The sequence below is a fragment of the Lissotriton helveticus genome, chromosome 2_1 (genome assembly GCF_964261635.1).
Source record: "Lissotriton helveticus chromosome 2_1, aLisHel1.1, whole genome shotgun sequence".
Classification (NCBI taxonomy): Eukaryota; Metazoa; Chordata; class Amphibia; order Caudata; family Salamandridae; genus Lissotriton; species Lissotriton helveticus.
In genome coordinates, this window is record NC_136059.1 from 1,564,056,324 (window position 1) to 1,564,082,457 (window position 26,134).

General features: G+C 41.5%; 1 protein-coding gene across 1 annotated transcript; it reads right to left on the reverse strand.

The window, feature by feature from the left end:
• Positions 1-542: 542 nt before the first annotated feature.
• On the reverse strand, positions 543-25,822 carry LOC144819849 (nicotinamide N-methyltransferase-like). Its single transcript, XM_078677582.1, has 3 exons — positions 25,656-25,822; positions 10,415-10,622; positions 543-1,514 (listed from the first exon to the last, which is right to left on the reverse strand). Exons 1-3 carry the CDS (start codon positions 25,807-25,809, stop codon positions 1,076-1,078), a joined length of 801 nt encoding a protein of 266 aa, XP_078533708.1. The 5' UTR covers positions 25,810-25,822; the 3' UTR covers positions 543-1,075.
• Between the last annotated feature and the right edge of the window lie 312 nt (positions 25,823-26,134).

Below are 26,134 nucleotides of genomic sequence, written 5' to 3' on the forward strand. Positions count from 1 at the left end.
CAAAATAAGTTCACTAATAAGAAACACACAGAAAGGTCTAAAAATATATGACCTCACATTATTCAACCTCATTATTTCCATTCTCATGAAGAGTTCCAACACCCTGTACAACACTCCCATCTTCCAATCTTCACTTCTGAAGTATCCTTGAAGTCCCCCCTTTGACAGATATCGCCAACTGGTAGCACTCCCTTGTTCTTCTCATTAAATTTAATTGACCTTGGCAGTTCATCCTTGCCTCACTATGTCTAAACACACTGTTCTTTCACTAGCTAAGAATGCTTTGGTCTGCACCTTGAAAAGAAAAATATATTGAAATCAACTTTCATGTGCAAAGTAAAATGCTCTAACTGTGAGCTTAAGTCCCACTGGTGAGCTAATTTAACATGTTACCCGCAAAAGTATATAATTGCAAAAAACACAAATATTCTGGTAAGTACATTAATACATATAAGATTACACATATATATATATATATATATATATATATATATATATATATATAAATAGATAGATAGATTTATATATATATTATATATATATATATATATATATATATATATATACATATACATATACATATATAGATGTATAGATAAAAATACACTTGTATTAATCACAATAAGGACTGACCGTGTTATAAGTACAACACTGACTCTCCTCGCAGTTCATTCTTTTCTAACCTTTGGAGAATGCACTGCATTAAATGCTTTTTAGCACAACTCCAGTAAGATCTTTGCCTGTAGATGAATTGTTGTTGACGTAACAGCTGTTCCTCAAAGGAAAACAGTTAATGCGCACACACTCATTAGAACACTCCATTATCGCCCTTTCTATACTAGTGCCCACGTATGTTTTAGTCTGATTAACTTTTAGAATACATGAAGCCAAAAGTACACACATATATGTAGCCTTATCATTATAAAAGGATGGCAAAACTTTCCACTCTACTAACAATTTAACACCAAAAAGACAATAAATAAAAGAAAAAAGAAGACTGAGATTGTTGCAAATGTGTGTGCTGTTTATGTAACAGGGATCCTATTCCTCTGTCCTTCTCTGTTGTTTCCTTGAATTAGATATCTTTGTCTTTTCGAGCTAATAAAAATAGAAGGGTATTATAGTTGCAGCGTTCACGTTCAAATTCATAACTATCTAATGGAAAAAGCTCGTGTTCCTCAATTAAAAAGCCAGAATCGGTTACAATTTCTCTAATCAATTGATCATTCAAATGCAGTACTGGCTTCCATGTGCCGCCGCACAAGTATTTTGTTAATTCTAAACTCTCTATTAATATTAGATACCCCCCTACTTTCAATAGTGAGAAGACATTTTTTACAATCTGCCGGAAGCTCTCCACATCTTTGCTTGCACATGACAAACACTTGAAACTAATCACACAGTCAGCCTGTGGCACCACAGCTGGATAGAATGGGTTGCTTTTAGTGATGTCGCATTTCAATATGTATTTAACTACACTTTTTAGTTTCCTTCGTTTCTCATCAAGCTTGCCACTGCAAAAGAAATGAAAAAGGTCTTGTCAAAAAACAAAGAAGAAAAAAACATGGTTAGTACTTTCCCATTACTTTGTAAATATTCATTTTAATTGAAAAACACAACTTGAATTGAGGATTAGACAAGACTACCGTTTAGCAGGAAATGAAATTATGTTATTGTGAACTCAAAGAAAGCATTGCTAATGATTTAAAAATGACATTCAGTTAAAATCACAAAGAACATCTTTGGTAAAATCACTTATGGTATCACATATGTGAACAGAATTGCTTCACTGCCTTAGAAATCTGGCACCTCACACAATGACCTGTCTAGTTTCCAGGACTGATAGACATCCATCTCCCCTGTTCAGTGTCATCACTGCGGCTCTCATAGACCGAAAGAGACTGTGTGTGTGTCTATGTGGCATGAATACTATATGAGAAAGAAAGAAAGAAAGAAAGAAAGAAAGAAAGAAAGAAAGAAAGAAAGAAAGAAAGAAAGAAAGAAAGAAACAGAGAGAAGGTAAGAGATACTCAAGGGATTTAGAAAATTGGGAATGCACACACCCTATTGACTATGGATGTGCTCTAAACAAGCATGCTTGGTGTATTTCAGTCATACACACATCCTGACAATGATTTCTGTGGATCGTATTTCAAGTGTCAGAGAGGTGCACTCAATTAAGTATATGTCGAAACATAGGGGTATATTACCAACAACTAGCGATAATTTTTGTCTCTAACTTGTTTAGAGACAAAAATTATCGCCGCACATCGGCGATTTTTATCGCAGATTAGCAAGGTTTATCGCAAATGCGATAAAAAACGGCCGCAATGCATGAATATCACTGAAAAGTCAGCGATATTCATGCATTATCGAGCTAATGCTCTTAGCCATGTTATCCACCTCCCATTGGATAACATGGTGAAGAACTGCTCAGGGCAGGTGTTAGCTTTTGGAGATATTCGCGCTTAGCGCGAATATCTCCAAAAGTTGGTAATAGGAGATAGCGATGTTAGCGACTGTTTCCAGTCGCTAACATCTTGGCACGCCCACTTTGCATGTCATTAGTGATAAATATCACTGACATGCAAAGCGGGGCCCAAGATGGTCGCTATCTCCTATTAGCTGTCACTAACTGGTGTTAGCGACAGCTTGGTAATAGGGAGATAATTTTATCTCCGCTTTCTTGGCTTTTAAAGCCATAAAAGCGGAGATAAACCCCTTGATAATATACCCCATAGTTCACAGGTTTTGGGTGTGACTGTGAGATGTTCTAGGTGTGTCACAGATGTGTAAATAGTTCATGATCATGAGAAAACACGAGCGTATGCTGTAGGACAGGTATTGTGTGCACCAGGCCCATGCAAACAACATGTTCTACTGTCAAAGCAGAGGGACATGTTTGATAGGTTAATATACACATTGCTTAGTTATAGATTAGGCACTCTGGACAGATTTCTTACATTTTCACGCAAGGCAGAGCAGCAAACAAAGTTGCTTTGCTACATTGCACAAGGGGAAGAAATCCGCCCAGAGGTAACTTTATTCAAAAAGGATGCTGCTTCTGTCATCCTCTGCACTGTCACTCTTTTAGGCTGTGTTGGCGCAATGCACCACCCTTGCACCAAGGTTCAGAGGTGTGTGCATCATATGTAGAATAGGAGTTGTACAAGAAGCTTAGGCTCCCAGGACAAACTCCTATGCCTATATGAATTCTGAAACATTCCTCACATTGTATGGTGCTATATAGCGCAGCACATATGCAGTGTGTGTAATGTTTGGAGAAATTAAAGTATTTCTCTGTAATCAAGGAGAAATTAGGTTTTCGCGCCAAGCGTGGTTGGCTATCTTGGTAGATTGTGCTTTGTGTCACACTCTATGGGTGCGTCAGTGAATTCACCCAAGTTACACCCATGTAATACCTCCGTAACGCAAATTGGAGCAAAGCAACTCAAACTAGTACTTGCACAATGAAAAAGGCCACTTTTCCAATGCAAATATCTTTCGCGCTGGTAAGTGAACTCCCTTTAAAAAAATTTTGTTGCTTTCAGTCACTTGAGCAGGCACTAGGTCTTTATAAGTCCATTCCTGTGTGTATTGTACACACGCACTTAACATGGCCTGTACTCAAACACTTTAGCCCATGTTTGGTGTAACTATGTGGACAGACAGTGCAAGGTAGGAGGCCATGAACTGTGCTTTTCAGATACATGACTAACACTTGTTTGACTGATAAAGAATGACAATTATTTTTGGTGTATCTTGGCAATAGGAAATATGGCATCTGGAATTCATGCACTGTGTAATGTAGGAGAGAGGACTCTGGTGGCATCTAAGCAAAAGCTCTCCAAAGCATTCTTGTAAATGCAGTTCACAATATTTTCTGTAACCATCTATTAAGAAAGTTCTCACCCTCTGTTGGAGCAATCAGTGTTATATTATTGTGAATTCCTGGACACATGTTTCTGCGTGATTGACCTTTTTCAAGAAGAAGAAGCAGGTTGCACCAGGGATTGCTTGAAATGGGTCAGTACTCACTCCAAAGAGCACAAGTGCATCTTGGTTTTGCCAATCTTATCACTCTGGAGTGGTCCTAACCTGAATCTCTACCAGTGTTAGCGGATGTTGACAATGCCAACATGTGTGCTGTGAAGCTTTTCACCCGTATCCGGTATGATTGGCTCAAGATCTTTAATGTGCATTGGTCTGAAGTGCAGTCTGATGCATTGGAATGGAGCGGGAACTGAGGCCTTTATGAAGCATGCGTTGTTGCATCCTGTTCTAATATGTGCACATCCTTTCAGTGCGAGAGGAGTGGTTGGCACATGCAATGCTTGTAGTTCAATGATAACAGAGCAAACATACTTTTCTGGGGATAAATCCAAATCATTGAATAGTAACATGGCAGTTGCAATCTAACTACAATGCACTAGGGACACCTCCAGACTATAAAGCTAATTTGTGAATTAATCATGCTCTAAATTATAAACAATATTTCTTCTTCATAACTGTTCTTGCAATAGTCACATTTTATTTTGCAAAAATGAAGAAAAGTTGCATACAAATTTATTAGAAAATGCATGGAAAGAAAGCTTAAATCCAAATACTACTTGAGGCAATCTTTTGACAAGTTTCTGCTCAGCATCCCAGCTTATTTGTTGAAATGAGGTCCACATTTTGCACAGATAATATTGTTTGTCCAGCAGCTTAACAGTACATACTAAAAGTCCTTAATAATGTCATTGTTTTCTTAGAGTGAGTTAGCCTTACGGGTGTTGTTGAACTGTTCAGTGCTCAGTATACCTCATTGGGATGATCCTCAGGACCCATCAATTAAAACCGTAGTCATACAAAAATGTACCATAAACGGAACATATTGACATAGAAAATTGGCACCCAAAAGAGTGGAATATATCCATATAGTAAAATCCACAGTATCCCTGACGTTACGCAAACATATCAGGTTTTACACAAACAGCCAGATGGAAGGCATCTGTGTCTGTTTAAATTCAAACCATGCTGTAGAAGACCAGTGATAATCCTAGATCAGGGGTTCAACTGAATGGACCTGCCATAGGTGCAAGGATTCAGCCAACTCTAAGGGGACAGTCAAGAGGTGCATGAAAAGAATCAAATGTAGAAGCCGGAACCTTGACTTAACTTATGTAGGGTGCCTCTGGGGGCAGGTAAGGGTGTTCAACTAATCAACCAGGTGAAGATCGTACTAAATGGATCTGCCATATCGGCCACTGGACAGGCTATATAGACCTTCTAGGGGCATAAACTCTAGATGTCCCAATAAAATACAATGAAATATATTACATTAGAAAGACTTGTAAAATGACTAAAACAGATGCACAGTGGCTCTAGGGGGCAGCAGAGCATCACAGTTGCAATAAAATAAAGAATTTGTCATGGGGCAGGAATGCTCAAGCTGAAGGCTAATGATAAACTGGCCCTTGGATAGAAAACTGCCCAAATGGACTTTGCAAAAGTTTGGCCTTCATGGGAGCCATAAGAAATTATATGAGAAAGGAGGCCAGTACATTAAGTGAAACTAATGTAAGACTTTGTGTGAGTGTAAGGTCATTATGGTTCTAGTACCATGATAACCTTACACCCACACAAAGGCTCAATTTACATAGGTTCAATAATGAACAAAAGTAACATTTTGAGAACAAGACATTATACAGATGTCCAATCATAGAACTGCCAATGTGCCGAATGTCCAATCATAGAACGGCCAATGTGCCGAACTATTATAGTGTTTGTGCAAAATTTCAAATATATTTGCAATAGCAAAGCGCAGTCTCCATATAATATCTTGACCATGTTGGGGTAATTACTGACACAGGCATGAAAGTATAATTGAAACCCAATCAAATTAAATATTTTATCTAAGGTGTTCAAACTGTGGCTCACATTGTGAACCTGGGCTTATGGAACTGGAGTTGTCTTTTCATGTTGCCACCTCATTGATCGTTTGCAATTTTAGCAGTGTGGCACATGTCTTTGAAGTGACTTACCAGGAAAGCAGTCATCATAATGCAGTTTATGTGGGACTTACTTTGTCCTATACATTTTTTAATTTATTTGGCTGTCAATCTATATAAGTGGTCGTCAGAAGCTGGCATATATTATGCTTTTACTGCCGCAGCTGGAAAATAGTTTAAGTGTTTACTCCCATTAATAGTGATTTATTTTGTATTAGAAGTAATTAGTCTCTCAGAGCAATGTGTCCTACTACCTCTGGAAGATTTTTAACTGCTCTTAGAGTTGGTTTTTCTGTGCTACATCTGGTCTGAACTGTGATTTTCTTTGGTTTCCTTAAAGGAGAACAAGGATTTATCTATTACTTTTGGATCCAGTAAGTTCCAATGCTTCTTTTTGGTGCTGCAAATCTAGTTTCCAACTGGAATAGGCATAAGGACACATGCCAATGGCAATATTTGTAACTGTTCTTTAGCAGTTTAAATAGTTTCTCTGGGAGCAGAAACATGCATTTTTGACAGCCTCTCTAACTAGAATTTTAGGGTAAGTTGTATGCCTTGTCAAAATAATCTTCATGTCTAGCACAGTCCCCCATATACAAGGTTCACTTTCACTGTATGTGGATGAAGGCCTTGAAAATGTAAAAGGGTTTTGTGGTCTGTAGACTTGGTATATAGGCTCATAACCATTTTATCATCCTCAATGCGAATTTGTTAGTCCAGAAAATTGATTTGTTGTTTCCATCTCTCCATGGTGAAACATATGTTATGAGATCTATTGTTGAATCATTCTGCAAACATCTGCAGTCCAAGCCTCTAAGGGTTAAAAAGAAAGAGTTGACAATGTGGATAAATTCTGGCTAGAAGGTCTGACTGAGGCTAACTTATCAAATATACAAATATGCATTATTAATGCCAGATTCTGATGTAAAAATATTGATGCATCCTGTTAATATTATTCTTTGTGAGATAAAAAGAATTGGTGATGCATTTCATCAACATAGTTCAAATATTCATATATATATTACTGTCAAATATTGTTACCTTGTAGAATCACAACTGACTATAAACAATACAAATCAAATTAGCACTCAACATATTAAAAGTAATATATCAATGTACCCTTGTTGGCTATGCATGTGCTGTAGAATGTAGTATTAGGTTTATTTTCTCAGTCTTTCACTGTCCCTTGGTGTACACCATGCCTAGACCTTTTATTTTCCCCGTTCGCATTTCCTATCACTACCAAGAAGGTGGTGTCAAGAGATTTATAAGTGTGAAACTTTAGTGTGCTAGTGTGAGGCTAGCCAACATGATTCTACATGAGGCTGTCGAAGACCCCCACTTTAAGTGGCCACGTATAGATTAGTCACATTAGGGACAGGTTTCCTGCCATGCAATAAGTATGATTTCCAAAGTTCTGATAGTGTTTTTGAAGGGTAGCCATGATTCGAAGCAGGAGCACTGCAAATACACAATTCAGGTTGGGGATAATATTTATCTATATTGTTTGTACTTTTCCCCAAGGAGACAAATTAGTTTGTGAACCACTGAGTGATATCCATCTGTATTCTGTCAAGTATGGGACCAAAGTTGTCTTGCATTATGTTCTGAAGCCCCCTGTTTATGTAGATTCCTAAGTATTAGAGGTTGTGTTGTGAGAGAGACAGCTGAATAGGGAGTCTCCAAGAGAGTCTTGAGTTATACATGGGGTGAGAGGAAGCACCTCACACTTATCTAAATTCACGCAATAACCAGAGAATGTAGAGTGGTCTGATATTCAAGCTGTCAATGCCAGGATTAATCTGCGTGGGTTTGAGAACATGACTAATATATAATCGGCACAGTAGAGAGCCTTTTACTCTTTTGCTGTAGTTTGTGCTCCCCTAATATGAGGTTCTCTCATCACTGCTGCTAGTGATTCCAATGCCAGTATGAAAAGGAGGGGACACAGGGAGCAGCCTGTCTGGTTCCTTGACTCATAGTAATAGTCTGAGACAAAAAAAAACATGGCATACTACTGGTATTTAAATATAGCCATTTGAGTTGGGTGAGGAAACCCTCCTTCTCCAACACTCAAAACATGCTGTGCCATTACACTATGTAGTATTCGGTGGGGTAGCCATCCAGGCATTTTACAGCTATTTCATTGGCTGTAATTTCCATCTTAAGAATTTGGGCTAGGTCTGGAAGGAGAGTATGCAGATAAACATGTGAGATAAGCCAGTCTTCCTTCTTTCATTGGTACGTATGCTCTGTATAATGACTGATAGAACTTGTGAAATTTCTCTAGTATGTTGATCGAGTGCATCATGAGGACACCATGGCTACTGAGCATGACTGGGTTTGCGAGTTGTGCCTCTCTTTCCCTGAGTTGGTGGCCTAAGAATTATCCTGTCTCCCCCCCATAGTGATGTTTGCAGATGTAAAATAATGTTTTTTCCACCTCTGATGTCAGTATGGCGTTATGGTCATATTTTGCTTTCAGAAGTTACTGAAGTGTCTGAGGTGTGGTGTGCTGTGTTGCTTGTGTGTGTTTGTGAGGTGTTGCTGTTGTGCTTCACGGAGGATTTGCTTTTGGTCAGTGTTTTTCATCTGCTGGGTTGAGTCCCTAGTCAGGCTGACCCTGACACTGGTCTTCCCAACTGTCCACAATATTTGTGTTGAAGAGACAGTGACTTTATTGGTTGTCAGCTATGAGGCTAAGTGGGACTGGAGATGATTCTTATAGCAGTTTGTAATAAAATACATTGAGTCTCCAAGTCCCAGTGTGTGGATCAATACACATTGTGATAATGTTGTGGTCAGATATACTGCAGCGTAGAATGTCACCGTGCATAACTTTGGGTAGAAGAGTAAGAAATACCAAGTAAAAGTCAATACATGTACGAGTGCCATGGACACAGAAAGAGAAGATGTACCCTCTCTCCATAGAATGTTATAGTCACCATATGTCTTTAAAGGAAAAATCCTGAATCAGGTCTCGTAAAAGGTGCCAGTCCTTGGGGTGGGTTATTGTTTAATGTTGAGCTTTGTCCAAATAGGGACCGGGCACTAGGTTCCAATCACTCACACTAAGAACTTATTATGGGGCAGAGAAAAGAGCAATCTGGTTATCTGCTTAAAGAACTGGGCTTTGTTTCCAGTTGGGGCATGTACAGATCCTACAGTCAGGGTTTGATGATGTACCTGGAGTTTTATGAAAATGAAATGAACATCAGGGTCCAACCAGGACTGTGTTAACCGGATAGAGAGACTCTTGCAGATAACTAATACTACTTTGCTTTTTTTTACTAAATCCTGTGTTTTTTGTCAATGATAGCACAGGAGGGAGGTTTACAGAAAAAATATATTGTCCCCACCCAGTCTCTTCGTAATTTTTGGGTTTCTACAGATCTAAGGTGGGTTTTTTGAAAGAGGACTTTGTCTGGAGAGACAGATTTAAGCTATGTGAGTGTTTGCTTCCTTTTATTGTGAGTAATCCAATCGTATTCAGGGATACTACCACTAGGCCATTGGAGGGAGGTATGCTTATCATACAGGTAAGATGTTAGCTAAGAAGGGATTCCCTGTAGTACTATGGATAGGGAGTAATGTACAAACGGCAGTGACTTCCATGTGCTTTTGTTACTATAGGTATTAAAACGTAATATTGGGGTAGGTGGTTTTCGTACTCAGCAAGGGTCCTCCGATAAGAAGGCCAAATGAGAAGGAAGGCTGGTACTTCAAGTATATCTTAAGTCTGGTGTGCAACTGTAGGTCCTGGGGAATGAATGGGACAGGGCCCCCTGCTAGAGCAATGTCCAATGAAAGGTGCACGATCCACTGCAGGGGCAGAAGTAGGGTCAGGGGTGAGGGAAGGACAGGGAATGGTGAAACATGTGAACTAATTTCCATAATTGCGTGAATTACTCCGGTGTCATTTAATTTTTAACGAGGACTCTACACGATTTAATAGTTTCAAAAAGTCGGATTCTTTTCTTTCCTCTCAGCTCTTTATCTATCTTCAACTGCAATCAAGCCCACTCTAAGCTATAGTTGCTGATCCCTGTTTGTCCATGTAACACTGAACTCTGATCCATATTCCCAATATTTTTTAGTCTGCGGGAGGGAGCTACCCCTTCTATTTGCCTATTGAATTACCAAGTCATGCTCCTTCCTTGAACCTACTGAATTACCCATTCCAACTTATTTCCTTTTCTTACATTCACTTCTGCTCATTTCATGTTCTATTAATTGAAATATACTTGTTCAGCAGTCATATAAAATGCCTTCAAACTGTGTTCTACCATTTGAAAGGCACTTGTTATGACTGTACTGTAAAGTGAGAACATACTGGCGCTTGAGTGATAGATACAAGTACTAAATGAATACATAAACAAATAAAGAAATGAAATCATAAATCAGTATTATTTAGCTCATACCTGTTGCCTTCTAGTTCACAGACAAACTTGAAGCATGGAGTCCAGTCTTTAGTTCCTGGGTCATTGTTCAGGGATCTTTCAAAGTAGCGGAGATTAGATGTACAGTAGTCTGATACAATGATCTCTGTGAAGACCTCGCAAGAAGATAAATGCTGATGGATGGTTGGTCCACAGCCTATATCTAGCAGAAGATTTCCTTTCACACGTCCTTGGAGAAAGAGTGATATAATAGATCAGCATAACTTGAGTCAAGTTACTCATGTGGGACATTGGAGTATACCATCTGCACAACTTTTGATTTATATTTTACAAATATGCTGGTTTGTACAATTTGCAAAACAAAACTACAATAGGTGATTCAGTAATGGATCAACATTGTGCACTAAAGACTGGCAGCGTGCAAAGGGAATTGATAGCACTCAAACAACTCCAGCCAATAACATGGACCGGCTGACTAACTTAAAGTTAATATACCACAATAGCAAAAGGCAACGAAAAAACGAATACTCTAAAAAACACGTTTTTCAAGGGAGTTCCTTATGCAATGATAGGACAAATGTGGAAATTGTAGCGTATTCAGTAGCATGACAGAATATATCGCTGGGCCAAGGCATGATAACTGGACATTCACCGTGTGTCCTTGTGATGAACATTAGCTGAGTTTTCATCAGGCCATCCTGGAAGAAAGTCGGTCAATTTACATTTACTGTTTAAATACGGCAAGGTAAGTGTTAACTTTGTTGGAAAACAACAGTTGCTCACACCTTTAACATTTTAACAATCTCAGCTTTTGCTGAACACAGGGTTAAATGTACTAGGGCCATATGCAGGTAGGTCTTTTGCGTTCGCAAACCCCGAAATTAGCAGAATTCTGGGTGTTTGCGTTCGCAAAAGTGTGTGATGCGATGTAGGTAAGTAATGTTCTATGCAAAATTGCTAATTGCAAAATTTGCGATTACCAATTTTGCAAGTAATGAATTCTGCGAATAAATTTGCGAATTCACAAGCTGCATCTCAGTATTTGCAAAAATCGCAAATAACGTCACGCTATTTGCGAATTCGCAATTTCCTAGGTAGGTAAAAGTCGCAAATAGCAAATTCTCGAAAATCGCAATTTTGCACTTCTCAAATACCACCAACTCTGGCCAGTTGGTAATCAGGTGCAACCTATTTAAAGTGGCCCATAATGCAACAGTGGCTTCTCACAATGGCGGCGCTTTATGTTATAGCCAGGAGGCTGCGTATCCGAGAGGCTGAAGAGAGAAGGAGACGCCAGTAGAGGATCTACAGGACACGCATCACCCTCTTCCAACGCACTGAGGAGGACATCCATGTGCACTACATGCTGCATCCAGAAAGTATCCTGGAGCTGATAGGGGAGCTCACCCCCATGCTGGAGCACCCCACGTACAGGGCCCACACCATTCCCACACACATACAGGTGTTGTGATCACTGCACCTCCTAGCATCAGGGAGTTTTCAGGGAGTAATAGCCACAGTGGGAGGGGTGTCCCAGAGCACACTTTTGCGCTTTTTCCACGAGTTCCTCAATGCTATGATGCAGAGGATGCATCACCACATCAAATTCCCAGACACACAGCAGGAACTTGGCCGAATCAATTAGGATTTTTACCAAATTGCCCAATTCCCCCACGTGATTGGCTGCGTAGATGGAACACATGTCGCACTGTCCCCCCCATTACACACTGAGTATGTTTTTAGAAACAGAAAATCATACCATTCGTTAAACTTCCAGGTAGTCTGCAATGCTAAACATGTAATCACATACATAGTAGCAAAATTTCCAGGAAGCGCTCATGATTCCTTCATTTTTAGACACTGTGGTTTACATCGCAGACTTACAAATGGCGATTCTGGAGAGTGATACCTGCTAGGTAATTCTATGGCACACACAAACAGTAGTATGAAATGTTTTAACTTGCAGTATCTCACTAAACAGCAACATACTTTATCCCTGCAGGAGACAGTGCATATGCTGTGCGGGACTACATCCTCACACCCTACCTCAATCCAACTACAGCTGCTGAGCGGAGATACAACACTGCCCAAAGAGCCACAAGAGCCACCATTGAGAGGACCTTTGGAATCCTCAAAAGCCGTTTCCGGAGAGTGGAAGTACTCTACAGTACAGCCCGGAGACGTGTTGCAAGATTGTGGTGGCCTGCGCAATGCTACACAACATTGCTACCAAGAAGGGCACCCCAGTGGATCTGACAGAGTCCGACACATCCGATGAGGAGGATCCGGCCCCCCAACGCAGACATGCAGGTGGAGCCGAGGCAGCTGCCGGGCGCCTGAGACGTGATGACTGCACACAGAACTACTTCTAGGTGAGATAATAGACCACAATGACCAATGTTGATGAAAAAAAAAAGATGTTTATTCCCATAAATACAGGATATGAAAAGTCACACAGTGTGACTGTAACTTTGTAGTTAGCACATATTAATGTACCTACAGTGCCATTGTACCAGTGAGTTAGGTAGTCCTCATGGCATGTGTTGCCTCACAACATGCCAATGTGCATGCCGCCCCTTCACCTCCGGCCTGGACGCCCTGATGCACCTCCTTCAGCCTGTGCAGTTGCCTCGCTGTTGTCATCCACAGCTCTGCCCTGACGGCCACTCCTACACCTTTCTGCAGGGATAGGTGGAGTAGGTGTGCTCCTGCTGGATTGCTCATCTGTGTCTAGGCTCCCTGGCGTTGCATTTCCCCCAGTAACAACAGCCTGCGGTTGGTCTAGTGCATGGGTCACCTGCACCAGGCTCTTGGCAATGTCCTGACAGCAGTGTGCCATCTCATGTTGCATGTTTACTTTTCTTTGTGCTAGCATGGATATAGCTGTGGATTGCCGGCTGACAGCCCCTGCAAACTGGTCCAGGCGGGTGTGTAGCCGGCGTTGTTCCCTGCGCCGGGCCTGCCTATCACTTCTAGCTTCACTCAGATTTGCCTCTGAGGCTTGTGCAATTGCTGTCACACCAAGTCTCAGCTCTGACATGTACCGGTTGTGTTGTACTAGGTGGCGCTGTATTGATGCGATCCCTTTACTTTGCAGGCGCTGCACACGCAACATGTTGCCCCCCAGCCCTGCAAAGACGGATTCTGTACCTGTGGAGGCATCGCTGGTGTTGGCCCGTGCCCTCTGTCTGGCATCACTGCCAGTTGTGTTTGATGTGCAGGATTGTGATCTGCCCTGACTTGTGTTTGGAGTAGCTGCAGCCTGTGTGTCCTCTTCGGCATCCGTAGAGCCGGATGGCATTGGTATCAGTTCAGGAACAATTCTGCGCCGTTTGGTTTGCGCTGATGGTGTGTCCCGTGTGGCACCCTGGCTCTCCTGCCCTGCCTGGTCCTCTGCTGTAGCTGTCTCCCCCACTGCAGCCACAGTGTCCTGTGTTGTTGGTCCATCTGCCTAAAAATAGCACACATGAGTTGTGTGTCATTTTCTTTCCCATTACAATAAAGTTCTTGAAACTACAAATGACATGCCTACTTGTCTATTTTGTCTATTTTGAACATTGCTAGTGTGACTGTTCCCTATGTACCCTTTGTATGCGTTTCTGAACCACCTTTCACAGCATGGGCCTACATTTCCCATAATGCCTCACTGGGTTACCCTCAAAACATGGACCGGATTCCTATTCATGCATGGGGATGTTGGGGTATGAGTGGGATGGGTATGTTTTGGGGATATTGGCATGCATCTTACCTTCTGTGGTGACTCTGATGTCGGAGCTGTCAAGGTCAGCCACACCCGTCACTGCCTCAGGAATGAGGGTGCCCTCCCCCAACTCCTCCAGGTGCGTCGGATCTGGTGCAGTGGAGGTCCCACCTCCACTTGCCTTTGCCTCTGCCAATCTGATGGCCACCCTCTCCTTCGATCTCTGCTTCATGTCGTACCACCTCTTCCTTAAGTCCTCGGTGGTACGATGGGTTACAACTTATGGCGTTTACCTTTTCTTGAATGTCAGACCATATTTTTCTTTTCCTGGCCTCAAAGTGAGGCTTTCCCAAACAGGAGGTCATGTTGCCTCACTACCTCCTCAGTCAATACCTTCAGCTCCCTCTCTGAGAATTTTTGTTTTCTTTTCCAGCTGTGTTCATCAGCCTGCTTGTCCCTACCCTGCTTTTCAGAAGCCAGGGATTCCATTTCAGCAACTTTGCTTTCACAGACAATTCCACACTCTCTCCTCACTGTCTCTCTGGCAGCAACTGACTCTGGAACAGGTGCAGGCAATCAGGTGCAGCATGGGAAGTCACACCTCCTGGTTGTGATGTCATCATTCTGCACCTGAATTGCTCTTTCCCGGTTTTGCGATTCTTTATTAGCGAATTTGCTAATAAGGAATCGCTATTTGAGTAATCGCACAATAATTCTGCGAATTTTTGGTAATCGCTAATTATTTGCGATTTTTTACCTACATCCCGTTTTGCAAATCCGAAAGTGCGATTCTCAGAAAATCGCATTTTCTGAATCGCAAAAATGGATTTACCTACATATGCCCCCTAATATGCTGGTTAAAAAATCTGTCACAAATTGTTCAGCGTTTGTTTTCTGACAAGCATTTTATTCTGCCAACCAACCTATGTACTTAAAGGTCAGTTTGCAAAATAAGGAATCATAGAGAATTGCACAACGACCCGCCTTAATATTCACTAAGCAGGTCACAAAATTGCAATTCCCTGTGATCAGCAGCAAAGTCAGCGTTAGTGACCTGCAAGGGATAGCTGACAGCCATGCCTGTCTTTTCATTTCAGATGACCAATTTAAAAAACGTCGACACATGTTTCATTGGATCAACATCAAGTTGGCCCTCATACATCAGGAAGCAGAGACAAACATTGCAAACAGTAGGAGTTTGTATTTTGAATGAGGTTCCGGATTGATATTAAAAAAAGATGCATAGCTGTTAAAAAAACATTCACAATTGAAACAGATCAACGCTAATATATTTTTAAATTAAATCACTCATTTAGGGTGCAATTTGACTCCTATAGCACAGTGAGCACCGGATCATCTCTGGGCAAACCCATTGGACTAAGGGGATAGCACTGAGGATAAAAAATATTGTGATGGCTGGGTTTTTTAACCCATTTACCGCAGCGGTGCGGGCATTCCATTGAATGGGCAGGGGCACATCGGCCAACGGACGTGCGCAGCACAACCAAGGTAGTGCTTGCAACGGCCGATGGCCGACAGGCGCACTTAACGGGTTAAATTATCACAACCACTAGCAATTACCATGAGCCATAATCTGGTCCATTGTTTTTATCCCAACCATGCCCACTCTGGCAGGAACCAACCAAATGCAAGTCAGCCTTGATCCTGTTTCAGTCTAGGATCCGGAGTAGGAACAGTTCAGCCTGAACAACTCTGCCAGAGTGGGTCCCCTCAGAACTAGAACATAAGCAATCCCAGATCATTCTCAGCCTACTTGGGACACATCAGTAGGGTGCAGCTTGAGCCTTATGTACATTGACCATTGGACTCACGTCTGAGCCTACCCATCGCACTTAGGGAATAGCATGAAACAAAACAAAAACATGATGTTGGAATGCTTGAATTAATCTCATTCACTGGTAATTACTCTGGCCAGTAATCCAGTCCATACATTTTTCCCACTGTGCCAAGTCAATCAGGAGCCAACCATGTGCAAATCAGCCTTTGCCATGGTGCTAACGAAGCAGTCGAGCCTGAACTACCAGCACAGGTCTCAGGATGACATATGTGGATGGTGGTATAGTCCACCTTTAGTTACTGATTTAACACTGGTGAATCATTGTGACAAAACCAGCAGCTCAAGTTAAATGTGAGGCCACCAGAAGGCACCTGCAGACCCTGACCTCTGTTCTGTGTCTTACCTCTGGATCCTAGATGGAGCTGCAGTTCAAGGGTAAGGTTTACATTTAAGCCTACTGAATAATAATGTTGTGTAACCCACATTGAGTATAATGACCTTGCATGCTTCTTCTGGGAATACTGGAGCACCATCTTTATCCTCAAAATATCTGAAGCAGAACTTAGGGATGAGAAAAGTGTGTTCCTTGATGGCTTGCTTACATGTGTGTGCTATATTAAGTGTGTGCGGTTGAACGTCAGAAGGGGGTCAGGCATTAGGGGGTAAGGGCATACCCGGCATTACCTGCAAGAAAAACATGTCATATTTGTTTAAATCTCACATTGTTGCAAACAATTGATATGGGCTTGCATGATGGCGTGAAGTTTTGAGTGAATTAAGTTGTCAATCCATACCCCTGGGATATATGTTGTCCCAGAGTAATCAATTAGCCGTGCGCCACTGAAGTCCCCAGCCACAAATTGCCACGCAAGAGTAGACATATTGCACATTGATGAAGTGCCTGTAGTGTCTTTCGTGGAAATGGTGTCTCCTCCGGCAGAATGGCTGAAGTGCCAGATGGGTTCAATTGATGGCATCTAATACTCAAGTGAAGGGGGCAATGGAATAGAATTCACTTGCCACCTGTTGCCTGTACGCAAGTGACAAGTTGAGAAGCTTATTCCCTGCCTCCACTGATCTCTGTGAGGAAGCCTTATGGTACTAGTGATTGCCACTGTAGGGTGAGTTACTTTACAACAAGACTTGGTTGGAGTAGAATGAGACTGTTTTGCCGGTAGTACTATTGGGGTAGATGTAAGTGCAACTTTGGTGAATAGCAATTGTGTTATTCTTTTGTAGCTTATGTTTCTATGTGCATGTGCCTTCGGGAGCTCCTCCTTATTTCTCCTTTACTTCTCCCATTTCATAGTAGATATTGCCCATTTTCCTACAACTCTCCTTTGCTCTCCCACATATACATCAAGAATATATACCAATATGTGTAGAGACCTTCACAATTGTGTTTAAGAATTCTGCCTATCAGGATCAATTCATAAAGACATTTGTAAGCATGAGAAGTAGTACTACAGTAGTTCTCCTTCAAGTACACAAGATGCATCTGTGAATTTGACCCGAAATGTCAAACTCTTTATTATGAAATTACCCCTCTTTGAATTGGTCCCATAAGTGAAAATGCCATTGTAGAGTACATACCAGCAAGCACTGGCTCAAATTAAGCACTGACCACTGGAGTCATCATCATCATCATCATCATCATCTTTATTCGATCATATTAGAAATGATCATAAAAGCAAGCATAATTAATGCAGCAACAAAAATGTTATTACAAAAATATTATCATTTAAAATTCCAAAATGTTTCTTCATGATCCAAGAATAAGATGAGAATGCATTAAAAAACATAATAAAAGCGATTCAATTCTCAAATATTAATTCATTAAAGGTTACAATCAGCTTAATGGGTTAAATGTCAGCCCCTTCCTCTTCTTCATACAGGCCCATAAAAATGATGCTACAGAGTAGCATACCAAGGGGTCGGGTAGTGTTTTTAAAAAGAATAATACTACCCGACACTGCTTGTATCCCATTTTCTTTAGAATCGGCTTCAGGCTTCCGGCTTCCATTCACTCTCATAGAGCCCGCAGACTAAAACTATATGCAGTTCGGTTTGGGGTGATAAATTATCACACAGGCACATAATTAGATTGGAATGGTTATATGTCTTTTCTGGATAACCAAGCATTAAGGGAATTAAATTAGTGCGGAATCTTAGCAGTATAAATCTATGGTGTGCACTGTTTATGTTGGCTAAATAGGAAAATTCTCCCACCATAGGCGGTGGGTTAAGGTGATAAAGCTGTACTGTGGATTTCCCTTGATAATATCCCCTATGCTTGTGTTCAGCCTTTAACATAAACATATCGATGACTTTCTGCTTAGACACTTTCTTGCATGCCAGGGAGTCTTTAAAAAGTTTGTGGAGCCCTATGTCTTTTAGGACTGACTCCACGTAACTTAGCCACTTTGACCTTTTCCAGTTATCCATCGCTATACAGTTCCTTATTACCATTTGAGTCAACGGTACAGTATCTCTCCTCCCTATGGAGGAGTGGGACTAGTTGTATGTATTCCGATATGTAAGGAAGGGCCAATTCCGTATGTAAAATGCCATTTGCAAAGGAAGGAGGAAGACCCACTACTGATTAAAAAAATGTGTTTTCTATTATTTGTATTGGTGTAGGTGTAACCGTACCCCATACCCCAGCACTGTATGTCACTGCTGCATTTACTCTGGCCCGATATATATTTTTTATTGGCAATAAGGGTTTGGCACCCAATTTCTTTGCAAAGGTTTTTATTGCCATAATACCCCTCTCCATCACCAGCCTCCTTCCTTCCAACAGTTTTGCCCATAACAAGTCTTTGTCAAAAAGAATACCCACATAGGGAAAAGAGTCTACAACCTCAATTTTCCCTGTGTCCGCGCTAAAATATGGGACTTTGTTTCTTTTAGTGCTGCCAGCAATGATTATAAAAGACTTTGCTTGATTTACTTTTAGATGTAATGAGTCCATGAAAGAGACATAACCTGTTATGAGCCTTTGTAGCCCAATCCCTGTTCTTGCAATTAAAACAGCATTGTCTGCGTAGGACAATATTGGTATCATTTGATTTTCGAAAATGGGAACGTCCATAGTAGCCACTGGAATTGCCTTCTTCATTTGTGTATAAGGAGAAGAGAAAGGGGGCCAATACGCAGCCCTGTCTCACTCCTTTGGAGATTTTTAAGTGGCGTGTACAGCACCAGTTTTAGTGTAGTGCACTGACGCTGTAGCATTTACATAAGATTGCCTTATAAAGTTTAAAATGGCTGAGTCAACCCCCATCAACTCCATTTTGTCCCATATTTTATCATGGACCACGCAGTCGAACGCCGTGCTGAGGACCATGAATGCCATATATCGTTTACCCTCTTTCATATTTGTATATTTTTCAACAGTCAAAGGTAAATTCAGGCATTGTTCTACAGTGCCCCTTCCCTGTTGAAAGCCATATTGGGCCTGGATCAGGATCTTATTATCTCTAGCCCAGCTCACTAACCTAGAGAGGAGGAGACGGCCCATAAGCTTCGATGTTGTGTCCAGCAGGGATATTGGTCTATAGTTTTTTGGGGCGGCTCTAGCCCCTTTTTTATAAATGGGCACTATAATCCCCAATGACCACTGGGAGGGGCTGTTTGGACTATGCTATTTAAGGCATTAGTTAAAAGTGAGATCCACAAGTCAGGGTTAGTTTGAAAAAAGTCAATTGGAACCCCATCTGGGCCAGGGGCCTTACCCGAGCTACATGAACTCAACGACACTTGTACTTCATTTAATGAGAAGGAAATAGATGTATGGTACGTTTCCGGGGTTGTCACTTGATGATTATTAGTGTCAGAATTTGAGGCAAAGATGTTCTCATAGTGAGTTACCCATGACTCCTCATCGACATTAACATCCGTTGAGGGGTTGTTTGAGGTTTTAAAATAAGGTGCGTTGACTAACTTCCAGAATTCGCAACTATTACTACACCAGGCTGCCTTTTCCTGGTCGGCCCATAGGGCCCCCCTGAGTTCTTTGTCTCTTGCATTCCTTGCGGAATTATATGAAGCCCGTTAAATTCTTATTTGAATGGGGTTCCTAGGGTTAGCTTTTACGGCTGACATCAGGGCCTTTCTAATTTTTGTGCACAGAGAGTTAAACCATCCCTTGCCATTTACACTCTTTATGGTTTTCATTTTTGTTAGGGCCAGTTTTATTTTTATTAGGATATTACAGAAGGTAGGCACAACTGTCCCTGCCTCTGATTCTGAATCTAGGCATAGTTGGATATCATCCTGTGCCTTTGATATGAGTTCAGGGACCAGCTTAGTTGCGTCAATGTTGGCCCATTTGAGCTGAATCCCATTTTTCCTAGAAACATGTGGCGTACCAATGTTTCTGCAAGATTGACCCCCGGATATGAATACCTTCAACTCCATTGAGACCATGGCGTGGTCGCTAAAGGTCAAAAAAGAATTACAAATCCTTTCTACTCTCTCCGCTAAAGGAGCAGTCATTAGTATATAGTCTAACGTAGACTCCACCCCATTTCTAAGGAAGGAGCCCGGCAAAGGATCTGTTATGAGGTCTGAGTCAGAAATTATTTCTAGGTTTAATGAGCCCATTAACTTGTTTAGTCCTTTTCCATATTCACTATGTGTAAAGTGGCAAATAGGGTCTCTCCTCATATCCTCTAAACCGCACACTGGCAAGTTTTTATAATTACAAGGGTGTATATTGAAATCACCTAACTATATCATATCAATAATTGGATTCTTGTTATTAATTACGATTTCTGAAATTATTTTATCAACTTCCCCCACAATTGGGTGCATCAGTTGGTATCAGGCAACTTGTGTATGATGCCAGCCACATTCCACAAGTCTATATTAATAACATTTCTTTTAGTCTCCTGTTGAGTAGGGGGCAATACTGAAAAACTCACACTTTTGTCCTGGGGATGTCGTCTTTCATTACGCAGATGTGGGCAATTATGTGGTGTGTGTAGTCAATCGCAAGCGTTGAGGTCGGAAAGGGGAGTGATCTATTCATGTGCCTCCAGTCCATGGTCTCTCTGATACCCAGGGGGTACCCCCCAGTGTCCTTCCCTGGGCAGTGAGTGGGCCATTGGTCTAAATAATGAAGGCGGTATGTAAAAAAAAACAATGGTAGGGCAATGATACAAGAATTTTTAGTATAATCATTACCCAATTGCTCATGGAGAAAACCAACAACGGATTCGCTTTTGAAATTTAAGACCACGCAGTCACCCGATAATTCTTTCCTTGATGGTCCCACCCAATATACTCTTCTCGCCATGATCATCTGACTTGCGATGTTCCTGCCTTGAAACCCCCCACCCCGGTCCAGATTTTGGGTTAACCAGTGGAGCGCTTTGAACATTAGTTGGGATGTTGATTCGACCTTCCCCTTCTGTAACAATGGTACGTTCCCCAGGATTAAGACCAGGGGCGCAGCCGCTGGGGTAGGTGGAGGAACTGTGCGTCATTTATTATTATTATTATTATTATTAATTGTGTTTTATTAAGCGCAAACAACCCAAAGGCCTCGTAGCGCTGTGTAAAGTCAGACTAAAGAAAACTGAACAGAAACAGTATAACAGGCTTTTTAGATAAAAAGGAAAGTTTTTAGTTCCTTCCGAAATTTCAGAAGGTCAGGTTCACTGCGGAGGGTAGTGGGCAGGGAATTCCAGGCTTTTGCGGCATTCCAAGAAAAGGAACGCCCACCCCATCTGGTGCGTCTGATTTTATTGACGGTGGCCAGGAAAGCAGTGCTAGAACGTAGGGCTCTATGGGGGAGGTAGGGAGTTGCTAAGGCACAAATCATTGTTGGTGCAGTCTTCCTCATGGCTTTGTGCATAATGCACATAGATTTGAACATTATTCTAGCCTTAACGGGAAGCCAATGCAGTTTCCTCAAAGCCGCTGTTCCTGATTCCCGCTGACTGAGGCCCAATAAAAGATGGGCTGCAGCGTTTTGGGTCACCTGAAACTTCCTTATTGTGGAGGCAGGTGCCCCCAAATATAAGGAATTCCCATAGTCCAAACGGGACAGGATAATGGCTTGTACCATTATTCTTCGGGCTTGGGCAGGGAGAAGTGGTAGCACTTTCCTGAGCATTCGCATAAGGCCAAAACAGGTAGCAGACAGAATGGTTGCTTGTTGAGTGAAGCTTAGGTTTGCATCTAGCCAAATGCCCAAACTTTTTATATAGGGATTTTGGTTGGGGCGGAGGGCCCATGCAAGGGGGCCAGTCCATCAGAGGACTACGAATAGTTGGATTACCTAAAATCATGAGCTCTGTTTTCTCGCCATTTAATTTCAAATGCGAGGCAGCCATCCATTGTGCAACTGCTACCAAGCAGTTGCTAAGATTCGAACGGGAGGGATCGGATTGGTTCATGGACACAACTAGTTGTGTATCATCGGCATAGGTCACTATGTCTATGCTGAATGAATACACTATGTCAGCAAGAGGTTGCATATAAATATTAAAAAGGGTGGGGCTCAGGGCAGAGCCCTGAGGCACCCCTTGATCTAGGGGCCAAATTTTTGAGTGGGTATTGCCCTCTGCAACCTCAAAGGAGCGATTCTCCAGAAAAGACTGAAGCCAGTCCATGGCCTTCCCTGAGATTCCTATTTGGCAAGGCGGTGGAGAAGGATGCTGGTATTAACAGTGTCAAAGGCGGCACTAAGGTCAAGCAGCATAATTGCTGTAGTGCCGCCTTGATCCATCTCTTTCCTGGCCAGCTCAGTTACTGCCAAAAGAGCAGCCTCAGTTCCCAGTTTGGGACGGAAACCTGCTTGAGAGTCATGAAGCAAGTGGTTATTTTCCAAGAATTGAGTAATGGAGGCATTAATGTGTTTCTCTAGTAGTTTGCTGACCCATGGAAGTAATGAAATGGGTCGATAGTTGGCCATATTTTCAGGGTCCAAGGTTGGTTTTTTCAATAGTGCTCTGACTTGGGCACGCTTCCAGGCAGTAGGCACTGAACCTGTAATAATGGAGGTGTTTAAAATGTTAAGGATAACAGGTTTAATCCTTAATCTTTATTAGTTGACAAGGGGGGGCAGGATCAGTGGGAGATCCAGATTTAATTTTCCGCATGAGGGCATCAAGGGAATCATCTTTTAGCAAAGGGAACTCATCCAATTTGTGGGTCGGGGTGTGTGGAGGAAAAGTTCCTCCGTCCTGGGCCAGTTTAGGTGGATCAAAAGCAGAGGCAATGTCCTGTATTTTCTTATGAAAATATTCAGCCTGACTATCACAGCGAGCCTGAGCTTTGCTGGGGTCAATGGGAATCGGGGGGGGTGTCGATTAGAGATTTTGCTATCTGGAAAATTTCTCTAGGTGAGTTGGAGGCAGTGGTATTTTTTTCTCCGAAGTACGAAGCTTTAGTACATCTGATTTCAGTTTTGTAATTTTTGATAGCTTCATGATGAATAGTTTTATCTATACTGCTACGGGAATCCCTCCAATTTCTCTCAAGCTTCCTACACACTCTTTTTAATTCTTTGAGATGGGGAGTGTACCATGGTGAAAGCCTCGATTTAGTCTTTTCTTTAAGAATTTTTATAGGTGCAACATCGTCTAGGGCTGTACACATCCAGTTAGTATAGTTATCATACTGTGACGCAGGATCTGTCTCAGTTTGGGAAGGAGTGGAAGAGAGAGAATGAATCTTTAGCTGGCTACTCAAACCGAGACTCTTTTCTTTATGACTGTCCATACGTATCTGTGTGCTATTTTCCCCCCCTGGTCCTGCATTAGCATACCCCAGATCCTGGCTTCGGTTATCAACTGTCTCTATTGGTTTATCAGGCATTCAAAACCTAGTGTTACTACAAACCTTAGGGTTAGTTGTGCCTTGTGCTGTATTTAGTATTGGGATTGAGCCCTCCTGATTTTCTTTTAGGTGTAGGTCCCTATCTGGCATTTCGGCAATGGATTTTTTTAGCATTATACTGGAATGGGATCCGGTCCTCTCCTGGGTTGTTGGGGGCTGTCTGTCCATTGTTTGTCCTACCCTTATTACTACAGTCTCCAGTGCACCACTATTTTCTGTGGCCTGATGTTCTAATACAGTTAGTTTTTCCTCTATCTGGGATAATTGTGATAAAATGGGGTTTAACATGATGCCAATAAGTGTCTCATATCTCTGCCACATTATTTCGAACATCAAGGGAAGGAGTCAAATACTATGTACTATTCAGTCCTTAGTCTAGCTAAGGGCCATATGTAGGTAATTCATATTTACCGATTTTTAAATACCGAATTTTACCAATTCGGTATTTGAAAATCGGTAAATAGTATGGAGGTAATATTTGGTAAATTTGACTGAATCTGTAATATTCGGTATTACCGATTCGGTTTTTACCGATTCAGTAATTCCCATTCATTCCTAATGGTCTTTAGGCCCATAGGAATGAATGGGAAGCCATTCGCTATTACCGATTCGGTAAATACCGAATCGGTGATAGGGGGAACATATTCAAGGATGGCAGGGTGTCACATTGACACCCTGTTGCACCCCTGAATCGTGCATGTGTGCACACGTGGCACACATACATGCCCTAAGGGAGAGAGCATCGCAGAGTCATATTTTCTGAAATATGGCCTACTGTAGCTGTCTTCCTCCAGGCTAATGCTCTTAAAGGCTGTCTGGCCCCACACACACACATTTTTGCATTATATTGCATGGCTGTGCGTGTTATCTCTTACATAGGTTTTGTACTGGAAGGATACCCTTCCATCATAAAATACAACGCTTAGACTATTTTTTCACACTTCACATACAGAAAGTGAATATTTAGAGAAATTAAAATTGTCTCCTTTTTAGCTTATTTCAAGGAAGCAATATAGATGTTAGCATTAGAACACGCTAGTAAAACCCATTGAATAACCCCTCGATACATAATAGCGCAAAGGAGCACACATTTATATTTGTCTTACCTAAAGGACAACTTACTAGGGAAAAGGTTTTGGTGTTGGAAAGTTATCCTTAAAGTAAATAAATAGAAACATTAAGTATATGCTTTATCAAGACTTTGCTCCCTTTTCTGCAGCTTTTAGAGCCATAACAGCGATGCAAAGTGTTGATAAATCTGTCCAACTTCTACATTATCTTAAACTGATGCTAGGGCATTGGAAATTTTGGACCTCCATTGGAAACAATGGTATGGAGGATCATACATAATAAAACGTGTAGCCTTTGAAAGGGGGCTATAGCATTTCTTTGACGGACGATTTGGAAATATTTTACAGAAAACCCATCATGGGGCCCTATCATGAAGTCCTGCGCTGGCTCAGAACTCAGAACAGAGTTGCATACATATTTTATTGCATTTAAAGTGTCTGAAGTTCATACATATAATTTAGATCTTTAGACAGCACAAGTCGGCAACAGAGACAGGCAAACTCTTCTCACTAATTTGGGGGCATATTATCAAGGACAGGAGATACATTATCGCCGCTTTTATCGGCAGGAAACTGCCGATAAAGTGGCGATAATGGCCTTGATAATATGCTCTATGAATTCCAATCGAAGCCCATGTTAGATGTGTTCACATCTAACATGGGCTTCGATTGGAATTCATAGAGCATATTATCATGGCCTTGATAATATGCCCCTTGGAGTGCAGCTCTCCATGATACGGCCACTGCATTTTTATTCCCTTTAATGCTGGCAAGAAATGACAGCAAAAATGTATCAGTTTGTGAACATGGGTTTACATTTCAATGTTGGTAAAAGCATCTTACCTGTAGAGAATATACCGTGCAGCTTTAATAACAGCATTTTTAAATAGCCGTCTTTCAAAGGTGCCTCAGGATCAAAACGGTAGTAGGCTTCCAAATAGTCTTCTGGGTCAAACTCATCGTGAAGGTTTTTCGTGCTTCTGTCCATAGACTCCATCCTTCTACTTTTCGTTGTGCGCTGAGCTCTGAGACTTGTGCCTCACTACATTTATAATATATACACCTCATGTAGCAGACTGTTTGTACAGGCTGGCAAGCAACAGCTAATTAAGATTCCACTCCCAACACACCAGCCTTGAAACAACTAACAAATGTATGGATCTGCCTAATGAGAAACATGGTAAACAATCCAGTCTGGAACTTAGGGGTATGCAAGAGTATAATTAGGGGTATTTTAAGCTATTGCCACACCAATGTAACTGCTTAAGGTTTGCTTTTAAAAGAAATAAACAAAACACATCAAATCTGCAAGACCCTGGCAC